The sequence below is a fragment of the Simochromis diagramma genome, unplaced genomic scaffold (assembly GCF_900408965.1).
Source record: "Simochromis diagramma unplaced genomic scaffold, fSimDia1.1 OVJJ01000055.1, whole genome shotgun sequence".
Taxonomy (NCBI): domain Eukaryota; kingdom Metazoa; phylum Chordata; class Actinopteri; order Cichliformes; family Cichlidae; genus Simochromis; species Simochromis diagramma.
In genome coordinates, this window is record NW_024387070.1 from 359,280 (window position 1) to 384,470 (window position 25,191).

Sequence of the window (25,191 nt, forward strand, 5' to 3'; positions counted from 1 at the left end):
TACACAGTGATTTAATTATTAGTGCATCAATTTGAAATCTTAAAATTCTTAAAAAATTCTTAACTGAATTAAGAATTTTTTCACCACGTCAGTTCAAATACTCGAATACTAATAACGCTAATAAAATACATGCTTGAGACAGAACCTTGAAACCAACCTTTATGAACCTGCCAATAAAAGCAGGAGTCGGCCGTCAGAGTGTCGACAGTCGCCACATGTTGTCGGTTTGTCTGTTAATCCTCTGTTTTCATCTGTACACATAATCCTCAGGAAAACCAGATTACAGGCTGCAGCTCGCCCAGCAGGAGACAGGTGAGGGCACAACGACCACATAACACATGGTGTTTGATGAAGACTCAGTCACACACATGCTCAGTGTTAGCCTTAAATCCAGACAGCAGCAAACACTCAGGTTGTCATCAGTCCTGCTGTCATCATCAGGTGACCTCTTCAGTGTCAGCTGACTGCAGGTCTCCAACCTCATAAACAGGACATTTGCACAATGACTGACACTAGCACCACTGAATGAACACTGGGCTGGGAGGTCAGTTTATAATCATTAATATGCAAATTGCCATGACCATTGATCAAAGACCATAGGTACCATTCACAGAGAGTAACAGGAAAACTTCTAGTTTGCACTCGTGCTTACTGCTACAAACAGAATATGATTGGCTGCTGTCATAAATGCATGATGCCAGCCAAAGGACTTTCATGTTGTAGGTGGCCATCAAAAGGCAACATAGCAACAACAGGATCAAGAGCCCTTTGTATCCTCTTCTTTGATCCATTTTCTTCTGGGTCTTCAGGGTTGGAGCCAATGCCCACTGCCATAGGAGGAGAAGCACCGGGACAGGTGATCAGTCTGTCACAGGGCACAGAGAGACAGACAACCATTTCCACCTATGGATATATCAGAATGTCGAGACATCTTAACCCACACAGACACAGAAAGACCAGATTGAACCGAGGATCTTCTTGCTCTGAGGGAACAGTGCTAACGACTGCACCACCATGCTGCGCCTGTGGACCCTTACAGACCAAGCAGATAGAAACTGAGAAAGCAAAATGAAGCTGAAGCAGCTTCGGTGTCTCAGCTCGATGACCGTTAAAAACAGACTCCTGGAAATCTCTTTCACAGAAGAACCAGGAGCTTTGATGAAGGCTTTAAAAGTCTTTAGTTTGTCCAGAACTGAAACCACGCTCAAAAGAACGCAGAGCAGAACAGCTCTGTTCAATAACCAGGCCAACTGATCATGATCAATGTGATCAGGTGACCACTGATCTGTAAGGTGTTGCTCTGGGTCTTGGATGGACTGCGTTGGGTTTTGTGAGACTCTGCAGTACTCTGATGGTCTGGAAAGGATTCAGGTGGACTCTGCTGGTGTGTAACAGAGGTTGATGTTCTCGGGTGGACTCGGATGGTCTGAGGACATCGAGGTAATGAAGATGTGCAGCAGACTCTGACGTAAAGCAGGATGAAGATTGATGGAATCAGAAAGAGGTGGAAACAGAGAAAAGGAGGAAATGGAATAATGAAAGGTTGTGGACAGACAGCGAGACGCCGGCCACCTGCTCCCAGCATGCATCAGGCCAAGGTTCATAGAATAAAATAGAATAGCCCCTTATTGTCATTGTACGTGCACAACGTAATTGTGAGCGCGCCACAAAAACTGTGCCAGAATAAAATAGAATTAGTAGATTTATAGAAAATAAGAGAGAGGCAGCGCGAGCAGGAACTGAGGGGAATTCAGACCACATGAAGCCTCTCGGTGATTTACATTTATTTGTGTTTACACTTCAACACTAAATCTTCATTAGAGATTAAATTTTATTTTGCTGCTTGTAACGTTGGGATGATTTGAATGAGTGCAGTCTTTATTGCTTCCACTGAGTCTCTAATTATTAAATTATATGCAGTACAAACGCTTTTTTGATGTGATTGTACAGTTTGGCTCCTCTGAAGAGATTTACAGCCCGACATGAAGCGCTCTCTGTGCTGCTGCCGTGTGTGCTATCACACTCGTCTCAGACTCTGGCTTTGTTTCTGTCTCGAGGTCACGCTGAGACAGAAAAACTGAACCTCCACCAGAATCCAGGACCAACTCGTAGTGCTAGCTCTGGGAGGTCTTCTGTTCATTTTCATGGTGGGAGTAAACCAGTTGTTTTATGATTCATGCAGCAGCTTCTCAATCTGATTACCTCAGAAAACACGGAGCACAGCAGCAGCTTGTGTTCATGATTAAATCAGCACTAACAAGAGCTTATTAAATTGATGCGTTAGGCTCCACGGTGGCGTTCCTCTTCCTCTGTGCTGGCTAATGGGGGTTTCCACTCTGACTGTCCATCAGGGCCGCTTCCTGTTTCGGTCACACCTTAAGCACCTGGTCCCAGGCTCAGGAGTGAAGCGCTTTGAATGGAGTTTGTGTCTTTGTTCAGGTGTGACCTGCAGAGGTCTGAGGATGACGAGTCAGCACGTGCTAAAGCAGCTTTGTGAGTCGCTGTGAAGCACCTGCAGATTTCCAGGACATGCACAGTTATTCATCAGGCTGGTCTCGTGGTGACTGATGCGTGTCCACAGTACTCAGTCTTTGCTCTCTTGGAGTTAGGCACGGCTAAAACTTTTTACTGTGACGAGTCACAGGGATCCAACTGTGTTGCTAACATTCACAGCCATAAGCACTCACGCACAGTAAACATAAGCACAGACAAACAGCATAAATGTAATATTAAACCATCCAGCATTAACAGTGGTTTGTAGCGCAGAGGTCACCCTCTAACACAGGATAACGTAACACTAGATCTGAATGTAAAACAGCAGCATGCTGGGTTGCCTAGCATTCACAACAGTGTGCCTGATGGATAAACTGATAAACACATGGAGTTATTAAAGATGAATACTGAGCCGGGTCAGAGGGCGCACAGAGCAGAGAGTGCGGAGTGTGGAGAACCAATCAGAGCAAATAAAGACAGAAAGGAGAGCAGGGCAGCCAATCAGATGCGCAGAGCTGAGGAGCAGCAGAGTGGACAGCATCTTTGCAATAATTATGTTGTTTCAGCTGTGAGTTCAGTGTTAAAACGCAGACAGTGAGCTATTCACCCAGTTTTTAAATCTTCTTTATTTTACTTTCACTAAAACCAAAACTCATCTTTAGCCTCTCTGTAACGTTCTTTCTGCTGCTTACATTATTCAGTGTTACTGTATCATTTGTTTTAACTTTAAACTATTTTAACGATCTGTGATGTAATGATCTCAATTATTTGTGAAACTAATAAAACTTTGTATTAAATCTTAAATATAATCATTTGAAAACTCATTTTGGTCATTTGTCTCTATTGTATTGAAGGCTCATTACAGCTAGCCCGAGACGGTTTTGCTTCATCTGTCCACAGAGACTCAGAGTGTTACAGGAAGTTGGCTTTGAGCAGTAGTGCTGTTCTGACCCACTCTGCTACGCTGCAGGCATCAGCTTCTGCTCAAATTGACCTGAATCTGCTGATGATTGAGCAGTTTACAGTCTGAGTCCTCAGTGTTGGAGCTCCAGGAACTTGCTCTTTCTTTTCTCCACTGTTGCTGAGGCCGTGCAGGTCTGCTGTAACATCGCCAACAGCACCAGATTCACCTTCCTGCCTCTTATCTTCCTCCTGACAATGAAAAGCTGCAGGCGGTCATAAAGGACCCGCAGGGCTGTGGAGGTCCAGAGGTGCACTTGGAGATGACCCAGAAGAGGAGGCCAGCTCGGGTTTTGGATTTTTCTGCACTCATTCCAAGGTTTGGGATTTTGTTTTGTGTTCTGGTTCCTGTTTTATTTTGGAATTCCTGTTTGTCTGCACCTCAGTTTCCTGCAGGTGTGGCCCTGCCACAGTCAGGTGTTCAGCTGCTGTTCCTTGTGTCTCCTCTCAGATCTCAATGCCTTCTCTGTGACCTCAGCCTGGATCACAGATTTGGCCTTCCTGACTCCTGAGTTTCCTTTCAGAGTCAGGGTCAACTGACCCAGAAGAAACCTCATGTTTGCCACTTACCTGTGAAGGTTTCCATCAGGCGGATGAGAGCAGATCACAAACACATGGTTCATAGTGCAGAAATCCCCTTTTTTATTTTTCACATAATTCAATCAAAGGGGCCTCGTTGGCTCGTGTTAATCGTGGTTAATTGAAGCGTCTTTCCATGTCAGCTTCCCGTTTGATCGGGAACGATGCAGAAATACAAACCACATGATTGAGCTGTTTTCTGTTGCTGGAGGGAAACAGTTTGTTCTTTCTGTCCCAGTTTGGCTCCACGCTGGGGTTTTCCTACCTGGCATCCCCACAGATCCCACACAGAGTCACAGCAGGTGAAACCAGGCCGGCGGGAGGCCAGCTGCCCTCCATGTCCACGCTCTGTTTGAAGGTTAGTGTGAGTCGCAGTGAAACTAATTGTTCTGGCACTTCCTCCACATTTTCTCGTGCTTTTTTCACAGCTTTTTAGGCGCTCTTGTTGTTGTTTGCTTTGGTCCCGTGAGGAGTTCATGTTCAGGATTTTAACCCTCAGAGGGAGATTAACTGTTTCTGGTTCAGGGTTCAGGCATTAAACAGTAGAGGTCCGATGCTGCTGGAATCTCAGAGGTCAGATGAGCCCATCGGAGGTCATCCTCCTCATCACGAAGAGCCCGTCCTTTGTTCCACTCACTATTTATTGTTTCATTCATCGTGTATGACCAGAGGCGCTCCAGAATTAGCAGAGCTGTGTGTATCTGTCATGTTCAGTCACTAAAGACCAGATGCCTTCTGAATCAGAGATCCCTGAGGCCAGGCGCAGTCCCAGTCCTGGGCCGAACAAAAGAGCGTCTGTTGGGAGTGTCCCCACGTCCAGGAATGGCCGCGGGTCGCAGTAGTACTCTCCATTAGCATATCGACTCGGCTTTGGGGGGTTTCGCAAATCTGTAAACAAAGTTTGCAGCGGGAACAGAAATAAAGTGTCCACTGTACGGCGAAGACGGGGAGCCACTCACAGGAATGTCTGAGCTCACAAAGGCCTCTTCTTCTGCATCTGCAGGTCCCTCGTGTTTTTACACCGGCTATCGGGAGTCATGTGACTGCAGGTGTGTCTCACGGTCACACGAGGTGTGACGTGTTCACAGCAGTGCTGTTAACCACAGACCGGACCAGCTGGAGGTGGTTTCTCCTCCTGCCTGTGAACCCCGAGCTGATCTGAGAGCTGCAGGGTGACGTCTCCTGATAGAGGAGACGCTGGAGCTCTTTCCTCCTTCAGGAGCACTCAGGGAGCCCTGCATGCTTTTTTTCTGGGTCCTCCTGATGTTTGGATTTGATTCAGTCCGTTATGCTCTCAGGTCCATGCAGCAGGACCGAAGGCCTCACAGACAAAGGTCCTAACAGGTTTAACCTGCCTCACGCCAGCCTGCTCTCTGTGGGGGGTCAACGTGATGGCTGTTCTTTCAGCTAACGTGCCTGTGATGTGCGTCCTGTGTGTGCCTGATGTGGGATTCAGGTTCACAGGAGTGTGATGTGGAAATCTGATTCTTGGGCCTGATTTTGTCTCTGACGGATGTCGACGAGTGAAAACGCAGTCACAGCATCTCAACTGCTGCTCAGCTCGAAGGAGCAACGGCTCTTCGTGTCGTAATGTGTAACGCTGTCACATGAGCGGTCCTGTGACTGCTCCATCACGGCTGCACTGTTCCTCACCGCCGCGATGACAGTCATGCTAATTAGTGGTTTTGGTGCAGAGCACGAAGCCCCAGGAGGAAAGGTTACACACAGAGGAGTGTTGTTCCTGCTCTGCAATGGACACGGACACACAGTTAGTTACTCGCACTAAAGGAGTCTAAAGAGCTGCAGCCTGAAAAGATTTAACCCTGATGTGTGTTTGTGTGTCTGTGTGTTTGTGAGTTTGTTTGAGTGTTTACTAGTCTGTTTGTGGTTCAGACTAAGCGTCAGTTTGTGTGTCTGTGATCATGTAATCGCGTCCATTGTGAAGTCTTCTGTCTGTTATTTCCTGCTTTATTGTGTGGGTCAGTCTTCTTTCCTGTCTGTTTTTATTTGTTGCCAGGATCACTCAAGGTGTTACCATGACAACCATAAAACGAGAGTGTATGATTTTTCATCTCAGACATGCATAACGTTTGAGTCGAGCTGTGAAACACGTTCTCTGATGTTCTCTTGTCCTCCAACACATCTGCAAACATCTGCAGCTGAGAGGGTCAGTGAGCACATGGGTCACTGCACGACCCCACAAACCGCTCATCAGACAGGCTAACCGAGGAGAGGAAGAGCTCCTCCTGCTTCCATCACTGACCAGACTGATACCCACTGCGTGTGACGGGTTTCTGGACCTGCTGCAGGCTCTGGGTCAACCTCAGATCGGACTGGAGCAGAGACCATGTGAGCAGCTGTTTGCGTGCTGCGTGCTGCGGCTGCTTCCTTTCTGTTTGATTTGTGTTGGTTAAAATAAAGAAACCCCGATTATTGATTATCAGTGATCAGCTGCTCATCTGATCACTGATAGTCTGCTGAGTCTGATATTCAATGAATTACTTTGTGGGTTTCATTTGCAGACTTCATGTGAAAACAAACTGCAGGTTTTCACAGTCGACTGATCGATCGCTGAATAATCATTAATCAAACTGATGATCAGCTGCATCTTTAAAGATAAAAACTCCTTTACTGTCACTGAACTTCTGCTCCCACCCCATTGTAGGTGACCTGGACCCCCATCCCCCCCCTCCGTCTGGTCCTGTGGTGCACTCTACCCCCACCCGCCGGTCAGGTTCTCTGCCCCCGGTTTGGTTAATGATGGTCGATGATGGGGCCTGGGGCAGATCTCTGACTGCAGCACAATAAAGAGTCAGTGGTGGTTGTAGGGGTTGGGGCTGTGAGTGGGGGGGGGGGCTGGATGGCTGTAGATGCATGAAGTCCACATTGTGCAGCTCCCACAATGGCCACACTGTTGACAACATGTGTCTAATTCAATTAGCCGGGAGACGGTGCATAAATTCCGCAGAATTCCTCTGATGAACCACTGTTAGCCTCCGGGGAGGGGGAGGGCGGTCTGAGCGTGCTCAGTAACAGCCAGTCAGTCCGAGGAACTGAGCCCCGTCCAGCCGGGAGGAGTTCAGAGGTCAGAGAGGGGGATCTCCTCACACGGTCCAAACATCACTGAGCTCTGAGCGGCTGATCGTCTCTGAGCAGGAGGAAGATTATAATGAGATATCAGTGCAGATGTGATTTAGGCCAGCGCTCTCACGCGTCACAGACACGTCACGCCCAACCTTTTTCTGCTGGGAACAGCTTCAAACATGTTTCATGAGAAAGATTCCACTTATCTTTATCCTGACTGACATCAACATCAGCACTTTAAAGCTGTCCAGATGTTGAATGAACGATTCTAACCATACGTTCAGACTCGCAGGTGGGTGCTGAGATAACGGACTCCCTTTAAAGGACAGTGACGAACAGAGTCTGAGGGTGAAGGTGCAGATGTAACATGTTCTTCTCCAATACATAATATAAGAGAACAGTTTTATCCAACTCATACCAACATGGTGTTGTACACGTGAATTTTCTACAATAAACAATGTGTTTAAAATAAACTGGATCAAACGTTTCTCAGGAACACAACAAGGAACCAATTTGGAACTTTATTCCCAATTATATACTTTTTTTAAAGTTGGTGGTCTTAAGTTAGTTTTACTTTGTAATTACAATGTTGATCAAATTCCCGTAAAACTGTTCAACTTTCCTAGACAGAAGCTTTTTGGATCAACACAGACATTTTATACAAACACAAATCTTTATTTGTAGGTGACTGGTTTGTTCGTGGGATTCATCTTCTCGTGCAACTTCTTAATCCAAATGGATGTTTACTTTCTTACTCTGAATGTTTGAGTATATATGGGCTTCCTGTCCCAGTGAAGGAGTATGCATAGTATTTGATACTGTCCTTCCTGGTGTTTCAAACTGCACAGAAACTGTTGTTAATGATCTGACCACCACTGGATCCTGCTGCTTCCTGTGTTGGACAGATCTGTTTCCCCTCTGTAAAGAAGAAAAACACCCGTGACATACGTACGACAGAACTGCTCACTGGAATACTTTATACGGGACCCGGAGTGGAAAAAAATTTGGAACTTACCATCGAAATTCCTGTTAATCATCAAAATACAGGAAATATTTTTGATAAACATTCATCATCACCAGAACGTTTCTTCTATGACTGATGTTAACTGTTCATTTTGTAACTGTCAGAAAGAGTTTCACTTATCTTAGTCCTGCTTACGTACTTTATGTACTCTGACTTCTCTCTGTGTTATGGAAAAATATTGTTTGGCTGTTTTGATTACCCTGCAAATAGGGCAAACAAATTTTATTTGATTCATTTACTAATTTCACTTGCTAATTTTCATAGACATAAATCCAAATGTTCTAACGCCAAACTGTCTTTTTGATGCTTTATAAATGAAACCAGACAATATTTTTTAACCATACAACATTCAAATAATGTAAAAGCAGGTAAAACTATAAGCTTATGCTTCTTTTGACCCCCAGTGTCATGGAGTCGGGTGACTCTGTGTTTTGGTTTTGTTATTCTATGTTCTGGGATTTTGTGGGCTTTTCATGGTTTATTCTTTTATATTTCGTGTTCCTTAGTTATTCTTTAGCACCTCATGTAGTTGTTCTTACATGAAACCCTCTGAAATTGTCTTTTGTTCATTTAATTCTGTAATTTAGGGACCAGAGCAGACGAGAGAAATGTAAAACTGCTGGCTAAGGGTAAACGTAAATACAGTAAAATCATAATTCACGTCGGCAGTAATGACACCCGGTTACGCCAATCGGAGGTCACTAAAATCAATATTGAATCGGTGTGCAACTTTGCCAAAACAATGTGGGACTCTGTAGTTTTCTCTGGTCCCCTCCCCAATCAGACCAGGAGTGACATGTTTAGCCGCATGTTCTCCTTAAACTGCTGGCTGTCTGAGTGGTGTCCCAGAAACGATGTGGGCTTCATAGATAATTGGCAAACCTTCTGGAGGAAACCTGGTCTTGTTAGGAGAGACGGCATCCATCCCACTTTGGATGGAGCAGCTCTCATTTCTAGAAATATGGACAAATTTATTAAACCCCCCAAAATATGACTATCCAGAGTTGGGACCAGGAAGCAGAGTTGCAGTCTTACACGCCTCTCTGCAGCTTCTCTCCTCCTGCTACCCCCCAAAACCCATCTCCATAGAGACTGTGTCAGCTCCCAAACAGACAAAAAACTAAATAAACACACACACACACACACACACACACACACACAGAGTCTGGTTGGACTGTAATCTGTGGCACACTCTGTTAGCGTTAGCGTAGCTACCTGCAGGCTCCTGGCACTCTGCCAGCTGCACTTCACTCCTCGCCCCATAAACCCGTCAGGGCGCTTGTACCTACCTCGACCTCTGACACCATTAAAGTCACGTTATTTCCCTGTTTAACACAGACACACACGCACGCACACGCACACACACGCTCTGCTGTCGTCAGCCATGATGGTTTGCTGTGGTTCTGAATCCTGTCAGAAGCTCATCGTTCAGCTTCAATCACTTTTATTTCAAAAATGAGAGGATGAGACCATCAGAAAAACGTAACCAGAACGATCCAATCCTGCCAAAAGTACTGAAAACATCGAAACAACCAAAGGAAACTGAAGCAAACACTAAAGCCCTCAAAGCTAAAGAGAACCGGCTGTTATTCATTCATTTGTGTCACTAACTTTCTGTCAGCAGAACATTATATGGTGGAGAAAGATGACCTCTGCGCTCCTCTTCTGTAGCGCCAGCTCGTATACGACATACGGACACCTGCTCTCACTTTAACGCCTGGGCATAAACGCTATTGATCAACCTGAAAGAACAAGTCTGCTTGGAAAATGTTAGGAATTGAACTATTTGTGTTATAATTTAGGGACTAAAAGTAAAAATAAATGCTTAATTAAGGTACAGATTCCTGAAAATCCTGCTTCAGGACAGTAACGAAGCAGTTACACTTAGTTATTGTACTGAAGGTAAGTCCAGGCAGGTTTCGGTTTTTGGCTGATGAACCAATCACATTTGAGCCTGGATCTGCTGGAGGTTTCTCCCTGTTCAAAGGGAGTTTTTCCTCCCCACTGTCACCAAGCACTCACTGATAAGGGGCCATATGATTGTTGTGTTTTTTCTGTGTTATTGTTTGGTCTTTACAATAAAAGCACCTGGAGGTGACTGTTGTTGTGATTTGGTGCTATATTAATGACACTGAAATGAATGTAACTGTAAGTGTATTTGTAAAGCAGGGCTGGAGGCTGTGGGGGGGGTGTGAGGTGCAGCCAGAGGTGGGGTTGAAGTCCAGCTGGCTGAGCCGTCTGTCCTGAGCAGCAGGTTTCTGTCTGGCGTCCAGAAGATTTTCAGTCTCTGTGTTTGTGCAGGAATCAGAGTCGGGTCCGGATGCCCGGGCGGCTTCGCGTTCGACCCCCTGACATGTTGTTTTAGCAGCGTTATTGAGCACGTGTCCGGGTCCCCAAGGACTGAACATGAACCATGAGAAATGAAGCGTCCACACATGCAGTGTGAAATCTGATCTGAAGCAGGGAGACTGAAAGCATGGAGTTACACAAAGTTCCAAAAGCCTTCCTCTTGTTTGTCGAAGCGCCCGTGGTGGTTCTTTCTCCACATGAAACACGTCCGCCCACACGCCGCTGTGGAAACAGTCTGCTGCAGACAATGAGGACATCCTACGTGCTGCATAAGCCTGTCAGCCTGTGGATGGAGGAAGAAAAGGAAAAGGGCTGCGTGTGACGAGGCTCCACACAAACCCAACTTACTGTAAGAGTTAATGCAGCAGAAGAAGAAGGTCCGCCCTCACGTTTACATGGCGTCACAGGATCTGTGTTTAAATCTGTGCGTGGGCACAAACAAAGGCTCACAAAGGTGGATTACCCCCAAGCAGAGCTGAGACAGAAAACCTCCCTGAATGACCCACAACACACCAGCACCACCAACCTGCACATCTGATCATCTGAGCTGCAGCTCGCGCTACAACTGACCACACCTGGTGTTCCAGATGTTTCTGGGGTGATGGTGTGGCTGATTCAGGTCAGAGTCTGGTCGTCCTCCACCTTTCACAGCCCTTTGCTGCTCCTGGAAACGTCACAGAGCCAGTCACGCGTCACATGGTAAATATCAGAGTCTGAGATGTGACCCGTGGAGTCCTCAGGGACAGACTGGATCAGAGGGGAGCAGCTGATATTTTTACTGCAGTGCTGAGTTTCTGTTGTTTTTGGAGTCAGGAGTGTTTTCCTGGATTTAGACTCACTGTGAGGGCGTCTGCACTCCTGATGATGTCACAGCGAGCTCCTCTCTGGTGTGAGAAGATCAGCTCGACAACCTGGTGTCAACAAAGCCCAAACGAAAGGGGGGGGGGGGGTGCACACTCATACACTGTATGTATTCCTGTGTGGGATCTGCTGTTTGCTGTATTGACTTGGAGGTCAGGTGGAGGCAGTGCCTAATTTGATCCTGTTAGAATCACAGAAGATTGTGGGTGGGGCTTCCTGTGATTGACAGGTCATCGCTGGATGATTTGGCTCAGAGCACCAACATGGTGGACGCCGAGTGACATCACAACCTTTGAGAGAGCACAAACACAACATCTTCAATGTTCTTCACAAATTAATTTCAAAGAAACAAACTGCAGGCTCCTCGGCTGAGATGGCTCTTTGCCTCCTCCTCACAGTCATCTCTCTCAGGTGAAATCTCCTGTGTTTACTTCGTTTTTTCCATTTGGGTCCAAACTGAGCTCGAGGTAAACCAACCCCACAGGAGGCCAGCGGCGAGCTCTCCTCTTTGCTGCAGGTCGGTTCTGGTTCAGGTTCAGGTGTTTACTTGTGATGAAGCCTGGCTGTCATGGCAGCATCTCTGAGCATCTGCAGCAGCGACTCTGAAGCTGTTTAAACAGCGCTGTGGAGGCAGCAGGTGGCGGCGCGTGCGACCTCGCCGGCCTGATCCGGGATCTGCTCTTCAGCTGCGTCACATATGGCGATACCCCGGTGGCGCACGCACCCCTGAAGGGTCGCATTAAGTTTGACTCCACCATCTGCCCACCGCCTGCTGTGTCAACACGCCGCTTGCTGCCTGTGTGACTTCACCTGTTTGAAGCAGCTTCACCTCCAGCAGCTCAAATGACAGGAAGCTGTTTCACCTCCGCATCTTTCACCACGACGGGCCGGCGGCAGCTTCTCACAGGTGAGGTTTCTCTAAGAGGAACTTCATCTTGTTTCAAAAAGCCACGAGGTGTCCCAACACACTCTGACACAGTGTGTGTGCTGGTTTCTGCACACATGTTCACCTCACACACGCACACGTGACCTAAAGTAGACTAAAATAGAATAGAAAGTCTGTGTGAAGATGAGTGGAGCAGAGGGCTGAAATGAGAGTCCAGATGTTGGTCTCACAGATGTGCTTTGGGTGCACAGTGACATGAAGATGGAACACGGTGATTGGCTGATTGCTGTCACACGGTGCTGAGGTTGGTGTGAGTCCAGCTGATAAAGACTAATAAAGACTTTACAAAGGCGGTAAATAGCTCCATGACTCAGCTGATCAGTAACATCCAATCACATTTAAACTGAGGCCCACTTGTCTCCGTGGAAACCTCCCGCAGCAGGCCGATGGAGCTCCTCAGCTGTGGAGGATCGATCCTCCCACTCTGACCCTCTGGCTCTGCAAGGAACACCTTAGCCTGTGACAGCTGCTAATCTGTGGCTGCTCCACCCACACAGACCTCCACCCAGCTGGATTCACCTGCTCATGCTTCCCTACACTTTATCTGCAGGAAACAGACACCTCCACCCACAGCCTGCCGCAGGACTTCTCACGGGCTCCAGACCTGCAGGTGAGATCATTATTTCATTATTTCAGAGATAACACAGAATTCATCTCACTCCACCTGCAGCACAGCAGCTGCTCCGTCACCTCCACCTTCACTCTGCTGCTCTGCATTAAACTCGTTCTGGATGTGACCCGGGTTACCTGTTCGTCCCAATATCTGGTAAATGTGGTACAATTCAAAAAGTCCTCCAAAAGACACAAACACAAAGCAGTGAACAACCCGCTGGACTCGTCTGCATGCAGGAGGTGTTGATGCAGCAAACACAGCCTGAGACACACTCACGAGTTTACCCAGTGTAAACGGTCCTAACCGAGTTACAGCGACAGCACTCCACAGCCTGCTAACATGGACACTAGGGCTGCCATGATTAGTCGACTATCAAAATCGTCGACGACTAATTTAATCGTCGACGCGTCGTTTGAAGCTTTGTAAGATCCCAAAAGACGCAGGAATAAGTAGCAGGATTTAAGAGTGTAATAACAGACTGAAACAGAAGATGGCAGCACTGCATGTACAAGGATGCCAGCTGCCGTTAAGCCCCGAAGAAGAAGAAGCTGTGTCCCAGAATTCATAGCGCGGCCCAGCTCAGTTTCCAACAATGGTGGCAGCTAGTTAGTTTTAATATTATTCTTATTATTCTTTCTGGGTCACAAAATAAACGTTTAACATATTTTCAGGCGAGAATGTAGCTGTGTAAACCTCAAATATCTGCTCAGTTTATCGAGACACCACATATTTTCAAAAGCGCTCCGACGTTTTCGGAGACGTCTGTTACCCACTAGCTCGATAGCTAGCCGGGGGCAAGGCTCACTAGAGCCGTGAGAACACCGGACTCCCGGCAAATCGTTTTCAAACCCACCGCCGTCTTTCGCTACTCAGGTTAAACATGATATATAAGTCACTTAGATAACTTAAACATGTTATTGTTTGGCTTTTTTCAGTATTTTATTTGTTCCTGAGTAAATCAGTTTGGATGAGATTAAAGTTATAGTTTTTACACAGCTGAATAAACGTCAAGCTGACAGCTGATTATCAGAAGTGTGAGATGCTGGAGAATATACTCCGGTGTCCCGTTATATTTTAGATAGTAAGGAGTTTATAAAACTCCACCGAAACAATCTGCAAATTTCATTAAAATTTAATAAACTATCATCTTGTCTTTATTTTTAGTTAGCACCTTAAAAATTTAAAGCTGTAAGCTAATGATAGTTATATAAGAGCAGATGCTGCTGGTGCAATAAGCTGTACGTTTTACGTTTAATGGATGATGATCTGATTAGTCGACTATCAAAATAATCGTTTGTGGCAGCCCTAATGGATACTTTAAATAAAAGGCTAGATTTAAAACTGCAGCAGGTTTGATAAAAGTGTCTTTTGTTCTTTTCATATAATAATTTAGTCCACATTAGTATTATTATTACCAGCTACATCCACCCTGGGGGAAAACTAGTGAGGGGGACCATCAGGACCAGGCTGAGGTTTGGAGAAACTTCCTCCCTTTCTTTCATCACAGCTGTCCTGTGCCAGATGTCCTGCTGACCCACTGAGAGAGTCATCCTCTCAGAAACATCAGGAAGGCTGACGCTCATACACGGATCAAGCAGGACTCGTGATCTTCGCCAGCAGCTCCCTCAAAGGGAAATCTTCAGAACTCCACAGTGAGCCTGAAGTACTCAGATAATCCTCAGAGGCGCTGGACTTTTACATAATGATACTGGCCTGGCCGCTGCCCGACTCACAATCCACCCGACCCCTGCGGTGCTTCCTGCGAGTGGTTGGCCTGCAGGAAGATGGGCCCATGTCCCTTTTTTGGCTGTGCTGGGCCGGGCCCCATGGACTAAGGCCTGGCCACCAGACGCTCACCCTCGGGCGTGGCTCCAGGGCGGGGCACCAATAATCCTATCCCGGGCAGGGTGAACTGTTCTCTCGATGGTCTTCTAATAGAGGTCTTCTGAATCGCTCTTTGTCTGGTCCCTCACCCAGGAAGAGAGAGGGAGGTCTGGGCTTCTCTGCTTGGGCTGCTGCCCCTGCGACCCGGCCTCGGATAAACAGAAGAAGATGGATGGATATTATATTTAGTCCTGCAGAACGATATATATTAAAAAATATATCATCCTCTCCGGTTATTCTGGTATGATGGACTCTGTATTACTTTATGGTAAATAACACACCACTGGCAAAAAACAGTGAAAGGATCCCAGACGACAAGTTTTTAGTTCAACATACAAGTGACGACCTTTGACCTTCATCGGGTTTTATTTAATTGTGTCAGAGAAAACATCATGTGCTCTTCATGCAGCTGAGTACAGTCAGTGTTTAACTTTATCAATAAACAGCTGCAGCTTTCACTGACAGCACATGTGGTGCTTTAACCTTGTTGTCATTAGTTTTGCAGTTAACATGTGAACATGATGGATGATCTGTCTGCTGTCACTGGGTGGTGCTGAGGTCTGAATCTGAGGACGGCTCCTGCAATCACAAAGAGAACAGAACCGCCACAAACTGAAATATAAGGTTTATCCCTCGGATCTGAAATACAGCTGATCCTCTCTGTCCTCACACACTCAGGATCTGAAGCTCTTCTCTTACATTTATTCAGTTCTACAGTTCTGCTGACAGAGAGCTGTTTATTAAAATAAGCCTTATATACTAACAGATTTTCCAATATAATGTTCACCTTTGAGTTGTCGGTGCTGTATAAATGGAGATCTGCAAAGATGAGATGATGGAGCAGGTTTGAGTCCTGGTTCAGTCTGCTGCTGCATCCTGGTCACAACACACGGAGGTGTTATCAGCAGTGTGTGACCTGCTGCCTGGGTATATGTAGTATATGAGTAAAAGTTCAGTACATAAATATTGGGCTTTGCTATTTTAATCCATAGTTCGTGACTAATAAGGGGTTACTTTTTAAAAGAAATTGGTCTTTCTGTCCTTACAGATGTGACAGGAGACAGAAAACATGCTGCTGTTTGCACATATTTAATAATCAGCTCTGCACACGAGCTGAAGCAGAGTCCTGTTGCTCTTACAGTCTAAAAGTACAGTAATGGTAGTTAGTTAGTAACTGAGCGGCCCGGGGCGTTTCTCTTCATTTCCTTAGTCAGGGTAAATTCATTCACCTGCTCGGATTAGCTAAACGCACTTTACAAAACGAGTTTCCGAATAGCCGAGTGCTCATCTTAGTTAGCTAGCTAAGGACGTCGGGTAGTCCAGTTTACTGAAGAACACGTCAGGCTGTCTGTTTGAAACAGTCGGTCGTGGTTTTGTAACATAAATGCTGTTAGATCATTCATGTTCTCCACAGTCACTGGTTTTAACCTGTCTGATGACCTCACACCGTTGTGAAGGCAAACACATGATGATTAAACAGTGCAGGTGTTTCGTGTTCGTGCTCACATCAGGTTTCCATGGGCAGCTGAAGCTTACACTGACTCAGATGTACACTGAGTCAGTGTAAGTTCAGGACTGTGATGGTGTGCCTGCAGATGAGAGGGGGATTCAAAGATCTGTCTGTATCACATGATTAAGGTAGAAATATTTACCCCACGTGGGGGTCAGAGGTCAAAGAAGAAACACAATAGAAGTCAGTAGACTAAAATAGAATAGAAAGTCTGTGTGAAGATGAGTGGAGCAGAGGGCTGAAATGAGAGTCCAGATGTTGGTCTCACAGATGTGCTTTGGGTGCACAGTGACATGAAGATGGAACACGGTGATTGGCTGATTGTTGTAGCGCCATGACTCAGCTGAACTGTTCTGCACAGTCTCAGTCTGGCTAAGCAGTTTACAACCTCGGACACAGTTTGTGATTCAAAGCTGCCCTTCTTGTATACAGGCCTGTTATTAAAATACATAAAACAAAATACACAGCAAAGAAGCACTAGAAAATATATTTTTCCTTAACAGCTTCAGCTGCATTTGCTGTGGTCAGTTATCCATCCATACCTGCTCTTCCTGTTCTCCAGGTCTCAGGTGGCAGCTTTTTAAGGAGATACTTCCAGACATCCCGCAGCTTCTCTAAGCAACTCCTGGATATTTTCTGTGTGGACACACCTGAACTTTGACCTTTACTGTATCTGATGAAAGGTTTCTTACAGTGTGCAGAGGTGAAATGAGGACCTGAGCCTGCACATCCTTCATCCTGCTCACTCTGCTGGTATTAAAGAGGAGCAATAAGACTCTCCTTCTCCTTCACCACAGCCTGGCGCTCTGTCTACCTGCCGGGCTTTTCACAGGTACAAGTTAATCCTCCTGCAGGCTCCTGCTGAGCCGCTCATGCTAATTGAAAGTCAAAGCGTCTGAAAAGCTCTGCAGCTTTTACTTGGGAGGACAAAGTAGGAGAGGAGGCTACAGTGATGAAGGTTGGAGCCCAGACAGAGGAGGTCCATCTGTAAACCTGCTCAGGGATTAATGGGACTGATGTTTGATGCTGTACACGTTAGATATCAGAGGTTTGGAAGGTTAACTCCTCGTGTGTTTTATAGTTTTTACTTCCTGTAACCCTTGTTATTGTCTGACTGAGTTCACCTCATCATTCGCTTCAAGTCTTCAATTCAATTCAATTCAATTTTATTTTATTTATACAGCGCCAAAACACAACAACAGTCGCCTCAAGGTGCTTTATATTGTACAGTAGATCGTACAATAATAGATACAGAGAAAAACCCAACAATCATATGACCCCGTATGAGCAAGCACTTTGGGGACAGTGGGAAGGAAAAACTCCCTTTTAACAGGAAGAAACCTCCGGCAGAACCAGGCTCAGGGAGGGGCGGGGCCATCTGCTGTGATTGGTTGGGGTGAGAGAAGGAAGACAGGATAAAGACATGCTGTGGAAGAGAGACAGAGACTAATAACAGATATGATTCAATGCAGAGAGGTCTGTTAACACATAGTGAGTGAGAAAGGTGACTGGAAAGGAAAAACTCAATGCATCATGGGAATCCCCGGCAGCCTACGTCTATTGCAGCATAACTAAGGGAGGATTCAGTGTCACCTGGTCCAGCCCTAACTATATGCTTTAGCAAAAAGGAAAGTTTGAAGCCTGATCTTAAAAGTAGAGATAGTGTCTGTCTCCTGAATCCAAACTGGAAGCTGGTTCCACAGAAGAGGGGCCTGAAAACTGAAGGCTCTGCCTCCCATTCTACTTTTAAATACTGTAGGAACAACATAACGCTTCCTTGTAACGCTCTGTGTTTCTGGATTTGCCTCCTGTTCCTATCTGTAACTATAACAGTATCTGCAACTGTAAATATAATTGTGGATGTAACTGTGATTATAACTGTAGATGTAAGTGTAACTGTAGCTATAACTGTAAATGTAACTGTAACTATAACTGTAAATGTAACTGTGATTATAACTGTAGATGTAACTGTAACTGTAGCTATAACTGTAAATGTAACTGTAACTATAACTGTAAATGTAACTGTAACTGTAACTATAACTAGAATGTATGTATATATATTTATAGAACTATAACTAACAGCATAACTCTAAATGCAACTGTAGATGTAACTATAACTTTAGATAAAAGTGTAACTATAACTGTAACTATGCAGATGCAACTGTAACTATATAACTGTAAATGTAAATGTAACTATAGATGTAACTATAACTGTATATACGGTTACATCTACAGTTACAGCTATAGTTACAGTTATACTTACAGTTATAGTTGCAATTGTATGTGAATAGTTACATTTTATCTGAACAGTTACAGTTTTAACTATAACTGTAGATGTAACTGTAACTATGCAGATGCACCTGTAAGTATAGCTGTAACTATATTCATAACAATGACTATTGGAGGACAGAGAGTTAGAGAGGTCCAGACACTTCCCAGGAAGTTATCCTGTCTGCATTGAGGAACTCAGGAAATCAGGAAGTCTGTCTTTAGCCACAGGTTGACTTACACCTCCCTCAGGGCCCCTGGGGGCCCGCGTGCCTCACTTTAAGCACCGCAGGTTTTTATGTACAGAACAAATGGCTCAAACCTTTAACAGGTCACATGACCTGATGTTCACCTGTTCTCGCTGCCATGCAGCTGCAGATGATAACTGAAGCCAGATGTGACCACGCTCCTGCTGTAAGCCTAATGGGACATTTACAACTGTGATTAGTGTAATACCCCTTTAATACCCCTACCCCCACCCATACTCAAACCACAAACTGAGGTAATCCACTTCTCATCACAGATTATCACCCACCTGTGTGACTCCGCCTCCCACCCATCACATGGGTGATGGTGCTGGACAAGAAAGGAAAGGTCAAAGTTCACCTGCAGGAACAGGCAGATGATCAGGATCAGGTGGGTGGGGGGGTCACGGGAGAGAGTGTGTGTGTGTGTATGTGTGTTTAGACATCTGTGTGAGGACCAAACACCGGCATGCTCCTATACTTGTGGGGACCAGCAGTCCTTATGGGGACAAAGTTTGAAGGTCATTTTAAGGCTCAAAATGTGGTTTTAGTGACAGAGTTACAGTTATGGTTTGGTTTAGGCTAAGAATTAGGGGTCTTTTTTGATGGTTAGGGTAAGCATTGTGTCAATGCCCCACAAGGATATGAAAACACGACTGTGTGTGTGTTGAGCACAAAGATTGCGGATGGATTTCTGGTGGAGCTGCAGGACAACGACGATGATGATGATAAAGAATCATTCAGTTCTGTTTTTATTTCTTTTCTATTTTTGCTTTTTTATGATTCTTTTAACAACTGTAAACAAAATGTTTACATCTTTATTCAGTTGCATTTTCATCTCTTTTAAATAAAGTAAGTGCATTTTTACCAGATAATATAAATGTATACAAATATATTTCATGTTGAATTTAGCATATTTTTACCGGTATTAAAATAAAAGACATATTTTATTATCGTTATAAACGTATTTTTAGATTTTCTTTCTTTGAAGTCAAAACTTTTTTAAAATATGATTTTATTTATTTATATAATATTTTATTAACAAAGTTTATTAGTTTGTATTTCATTGTTGAAATGCAACGTCAGCTTCTTTCATCTGTTGGTCAAACTAAAAAAGAACCACGTGACCACTGTTCCACGTGAGAAACACCTGCAGAGTTCGGAACAGTCTGCGCGTGCTTGTGATCTGCAGCTCAGTGAGCGCAGCGCGTGCCTCTGCATATAGCGACTTCACCTGTCCAGGTAATCTACCTGTGAGCCAATCAGGTGCAGGCTCAGGTGAGCGCGTATGGACACAGGAACCTGCAAATTAAAGTGTGTGTGTGTGTGTGTGTGTGTGTGTGTGTGTGTGTGTGTGTGTGTGTTGGGGGGGGGGGGGGGGGTGTCATTATTCCTCCTCGCGCAGATAGGTGGCGCGTGCTGCCGAGGCTCTCGCGCTGTTTGTGATGAGGACAGAAAATCGGTGACGGCGGGAGGAGCACGCGCACACCGGAGCAGCCCGACCCGCAGCCCGGACTCTCCGCTTCGACTCAGCGGGACTCTGTGGCCGGACTCTGGTACCGCTCTGCGGGAGGCTCTCCTGCCTCCCTGCCGCCTCCTCCCGGAACCGAGCAGCCTGCCGGTAGGTGGCCGTTCCTCCTCTCCTCCAATCAATGCGCTCTGCTCACCTGCCTGCTCTACCTGTCCGGACAGGTGAGCGCAGGCGGGCGCGCTCCCGCCACCAGGTATTATCCGGATGCAGGTGTTGAGCCTGCGGGTGGATGGAGGATGGAGGCAGGCTGGCCGGGGAGGATGAGGTCGTTCCCGGCGTGCCTGCGCTCCGCTCCCCGCTCTCGCTCCGGATGAGATGGGAAATGTTGACCTGCGCGCGCACGATTATACAACTGCAGGCCTGAATGTTGAGCTTATATAAGCGCGCTCTCGGCCTGATACTCTAATATCGATCATGTATCGATGAGTGATTGGTTTTAATTTTACACCTAAAATCAACAAGTTCACTGACAGGAGGAGGGACCGAGAGTGTATGTTTGACTTGTGTGTCAGTATCAGTGTTAGTCGGTGTGTGTGTGTGTGTGTGTGTGTGTGCGTGTGTCTCCTCCTCCTCTGTCACAGCGGCACACACTCCGCTCAGATCAGGCGGACGGGCACGCGGGGCAGAGGTGCGCAAACTCCCAGAAAGTAAGCGCAAAGTGTGCGCACGTTAGTGTGAGCGCGAGGTCCGCGAGGAGCTGCTGCTCCGGGATTTACTGTGTGTGTGCCGCCGTCAGCAGGAGCAGCAGGAGCAGCAGGAGCCGCGGACTCAGTGATCAATGAAGCCGGAGATCATGGCGGAGGGTCCCCGCTGCAAGAGGCGAAAACAGGCCAACCCCCGGAGGAAGAACGGTACGAATACACACACCGACTCACACACTGACTCACACATTGTCACGGCCCCGGACACGGCGCGTCCCGCCGGCCTCAAACTTTCTGACGGGACCGGGAGGCGCTGCTCCGGGCGGGGCGGAGGTCTGCGCTCAGCCGGGCACGAGGACCGTTACCCGCGCGCAGACCTGCGGGTCCGCGCGGAGCCGTGGAGTTCATTTCCATGTTTGTTTATTTTATGTGAAAACAAACAAACGGACAGGTGAGAGGGACCGGAAGTGAAAGAGAGTTTGGGCTGTTTGAGTTTTTGTGTCACACTTTGTGAATTTTGGTTTAAACATTTAAACTTTCATTTCCTCGAAACACGTTTGAGCCTCACAAAAGCAAAATCCGTGAAAATCAAATCATTTGTTTTCATTAGATGAGATACAAGATAACTGTTTACTGTCTCTGCACGGTCATACACAGTGTATGTGTGTGTATATATATATACATACATGTACAATAGTACAACGAAATATTTTGTCTCCTGTGCTTTCACGCTGCTGTGGTTTGTCCCCGTCTCTGGATGTGGCTCGTCTCCTCCTCTCGGGGCCCTGGGGGGTGGGTGGGTTGTTGTTGATGGGCTGGAGGTCACGGTGACGGTTGGGGGGGTGTAAGAGGATCTGAAGGGCCTCCTCCACCTCTGGCTGTCCCATCCAGCTGTGAGGCTGCAGCTGTTTGTCCCGCTGGTTTTTCTCGGAGTCTCCGTGGTTTCTTCTCCTCCTTCTGAGGAGAAGGAGGAGGTCACATGTCATAAAAGTGCGCATGGCTTTGTTTTTGGGACACGTTTAAATTTAAACGGAGCTGATGTGGTGAAGAAATCACAGGTTTGAGTCCAAGTCTGTCTGTGTGAGTTGAGGATTCCTGCACAGCCGAGCTGCCGGCAGCAACGACTCTGTGTGCGTGTGTGTGTGTGTGTGTGTGTGTGTGTGTGTGTGTGTGTGTGTGTGTGTGTGTGTGGGGCGACCCCCCCCTGCAGCCGTGTCAGGCTGCCTGCTGCACCATTCATGCCACATGTCTCACAGCCGTGTCATTGTGCCGGCGGTGCAGGAGCCGCTTTAAAGCAGCATCTGTGACACAAACACAGAGCAGAGCCTGGACCTGAACTTGAACCAGGACGAGGATCTGGAACAGGACCAGAAGGTGGACCTGGTGGTTTCAGCCTCATAGATGTGTGGACGTAGCAGTGTGCGGCTGATGGAGGTTTTTGTGGATTATGTGGCGAACGCTGAAGGCGAGCTCTGATAAACCTCGCCTCCACATGCGATCCAACATCAGCAGAGGTCATGCACACTCTGCTGTGTTTGTGTGTGTCTGTGTGCATGTGTGTCTGCCGTCACAGCTGAGTGTTTCATGTTGGTAAGGTTTTTATTCAGAGACAGAGATGCTGTCAATTTACTGAAATGTGTCGGACACTGAACACGAAGCATGCTCGCCGCTCAAGACGAGCACCGCTGCAGATGAGCTGTAAATACGCACAAACACACAACTGTTCAGGAAATACTCAGAAACACGCTGAGGCTCAGACTGTTGGTCCTCACTGCAGGCCCGAACACCTGTAACGTTTGCAGTCAGCTGATTCCAGCATTCAGGCGGATCCCAGATCAGCAGGTGACCCCTGACAGGTCAGTGTGTGTGTGTGTGTGCTCAGTGCATGTGCCTCACCACTTCGGGGGGATTTTACTGACAGCTCTTCATCGTTCGGTCGTCAAACATTTTCACTTCCTGTGTTTTACAGTTGTGTGTGTGTGTGTGTGTGTGTGTGTGTGTGTGTGTGTGTAAACTGGCTGATGTGTTGACCCCCCCCCCTTAGGACCTGCTGTGTGCCTGTCCATTGGTGACAGTCCAGGTTTACGTCCTGTAAAGCTCCCTGGTCCGTTGCCGTGCCATCACTCTCCTCCTCCTCCTCCCTGACCTCAATGTCTTTCATATCTGCCCCCTCCTCAGTAAGCGCCCCCCTGGGGGCAGAACAAAGAAAGCACTGCTCTCTTCATCCTTAATCAGCACTCAGAGGCTGCAGCGCCGTCGGGGACGCTCGCTACGCCGCCTCACATGAAAAGAAAGATGGAGGGCAGAGAAAAGCAGTGAGGTTAATAAAAGAAAGTAGGAAGGTGGACGAAGGTATGTGTACGGCCTACATTAAGCCCCTCCCCCTACGATTTGCGCTCAGCTTCGTTTCCCTCGCCCCGACTCATCCTCTGAACTTTATGGCGACCCTTAAACACGCAGCTGTCTGCTGACGGGGTCGGGGGATGTTTATTAAATGTGTTCATGATGTCACAGCTTTGGTCCCGCCCATCACATTTGTTTCAGTCTTTCGTTTTTTGAATATTCATGGTGGGATGTCCTCCTTTTCTCACCTTTACTTTTCTGTGTGACACAAATATATTTTATTTTAAATGAATCCTGTTTTTGTTTTTCTGGATTTAATTTTATTTTTCATGTTTTTCTTCTGGTTTTCGTTCAATTTTGATGTTCAACTCTCGTCAAAGAATAATTTCTACAAGAACGACTAACGAGGATTTAGAGAGCAGCTTTAATGTGTTTAAATGAACGTGTGTGCGTGCATGTGCAGGATTGCCCGCCTGCCTCCCTCGTCCCTCGCTGTGCTGCAGCATCAGCAGCTCTCTCACAGGTCAGGAATCAAGTTTAAAATGCAGCATGTGATATGAATCCCTAATTTTTGAGCCCGTGCCCTCCCAGTACGCTTTTATTGTGAAAGACAGCAGATTATCTCCCCCCCCTGCAGGATTTGAGCAAACACCTCTGGTGGGACAGGGAGAAGGAGCCCGGTTGGCTCGCCGAAGAACGGGCCCTTTGTTCAAATTGTATTAACAACACGGAGTCTGCTTAATGCTGTCCCGCCAAAATAAAACATCCCAATCACAGTGACATCACTGTCACATGACCAATAGAAACGGTGACTTCAGACTGACGCGTTCATCGTGGATGAGTGTGATTAAAGTTCATTAAAAATAGAAAGCACCTGATTTCTGATTTCTTCAGACTTTTGTCGTTCTGTCAGGCGTGTGTGGCGTTTTTACTTTAACATTTTTATTCAGATATCTTTCTTGTTGTTCGAGGCAGACGTGCGTTCTCCTGCATTTCTGTGGATTGTGTGTAAGTTGTAAAATAGGTCTTTACGAACAGTCCTGTGGACGTGTCTCTGAGCTGAGATCGGCCTCTCGGGTTCCTCACACGTTCTGCCGGAGTACCGTCGGCCCGCTGTGGGCTGTACCTCCTGTCTGTGGTCGAATGAAATCCTGATGAGGTCAGCGCATCAGTTTCTGAGATGAAGTTGCGCTGCAGCGTTTCTTGTTCTGAGGCTGATTTCTAGAAAAGGAAGAAGTGGGAGGTGAGATGTGTCGGCTCTGTGGAGGCCTGTTCGCTCTGGTGATGTCATCGCTCCTGAGCTCACAGTGGGACTTCAACAGGTGACTGTGATGCTCAGGTTGGTGTGCAGTGGAACAGTGTTGGTGCTTCTCTGCTGTTTGTCGTGTTTCAAGGTGACTGACACGTGTGTGTGTGTGTGTGTGTGTGTGTGTGTGTGTGTGTGTGTGTGTGTGTGTGTGTGTGTCCACCGTGTGCCATGTGCACATTTTCTTCATGAGTGAGCGATGAGCCGTCCGGTGACGCTTTGTCGCCGCTAGCCTAAACACACGTTCACCGCCAAGGTCACGGCCGAGGTCGCCGTGCAGATAACACACACACACACACACACACACACACACACACACACACACACACACACACACACACACACACACACACACAGACATAGCTGGACTGGCCGGTGGACCGATGATTTTTTATTTTATTTTATTTATTTATTTTGTAATAGTATAAACAGTGAGAGGTGGTGGGTTGGCCAGATGCTGGCAGATGTGTAAAAGTAACTCAGGTTTTTGGTGGTGGCTATGGCGGAGCTACAACAGCAGGTGGATGAGGGGAGGGGAGGCAGGTGGAGCAGAG

At 46.7% G+C, this 25,191-nt stretch overlaps 1 protein-coding gene across 5 annotated transcripts in view; it reads left to right on the forward strand.

The window, feature by feature from the left end:
- The first annotated feature begins 20,287 nt into the window (after positions 1 to 20,287).
- Positions 20,288 to 25,191, forward strand: part of zeb2a (zinc finger E-box binding homeobox 2a) — a 36,759-nt gene continuing 31,855 nt past the window's right edge. For 2 of the 5 annotated variants that reach the window (XM_040045331.1, XM_040045335.1), the window contains exon 1: positions 20,553 to 21,198. In XM_040045331.1, coding sequence (XP_039901265.1) covers positions 21,126 to 21,198 — 73 coding nt within the window. In that variant the 5' untranslated portion in view covers positions 20,553 to 21,125. Of the gene's footprint in view, positions 20,438 to 20,552; positions 21,199 to 25,191 lie in introns of those variants that run through there. The other 3 variants (XM_040045332.1, XM_040045333.1, XM_040045334.1) reach the window with 3 other exon arrangements.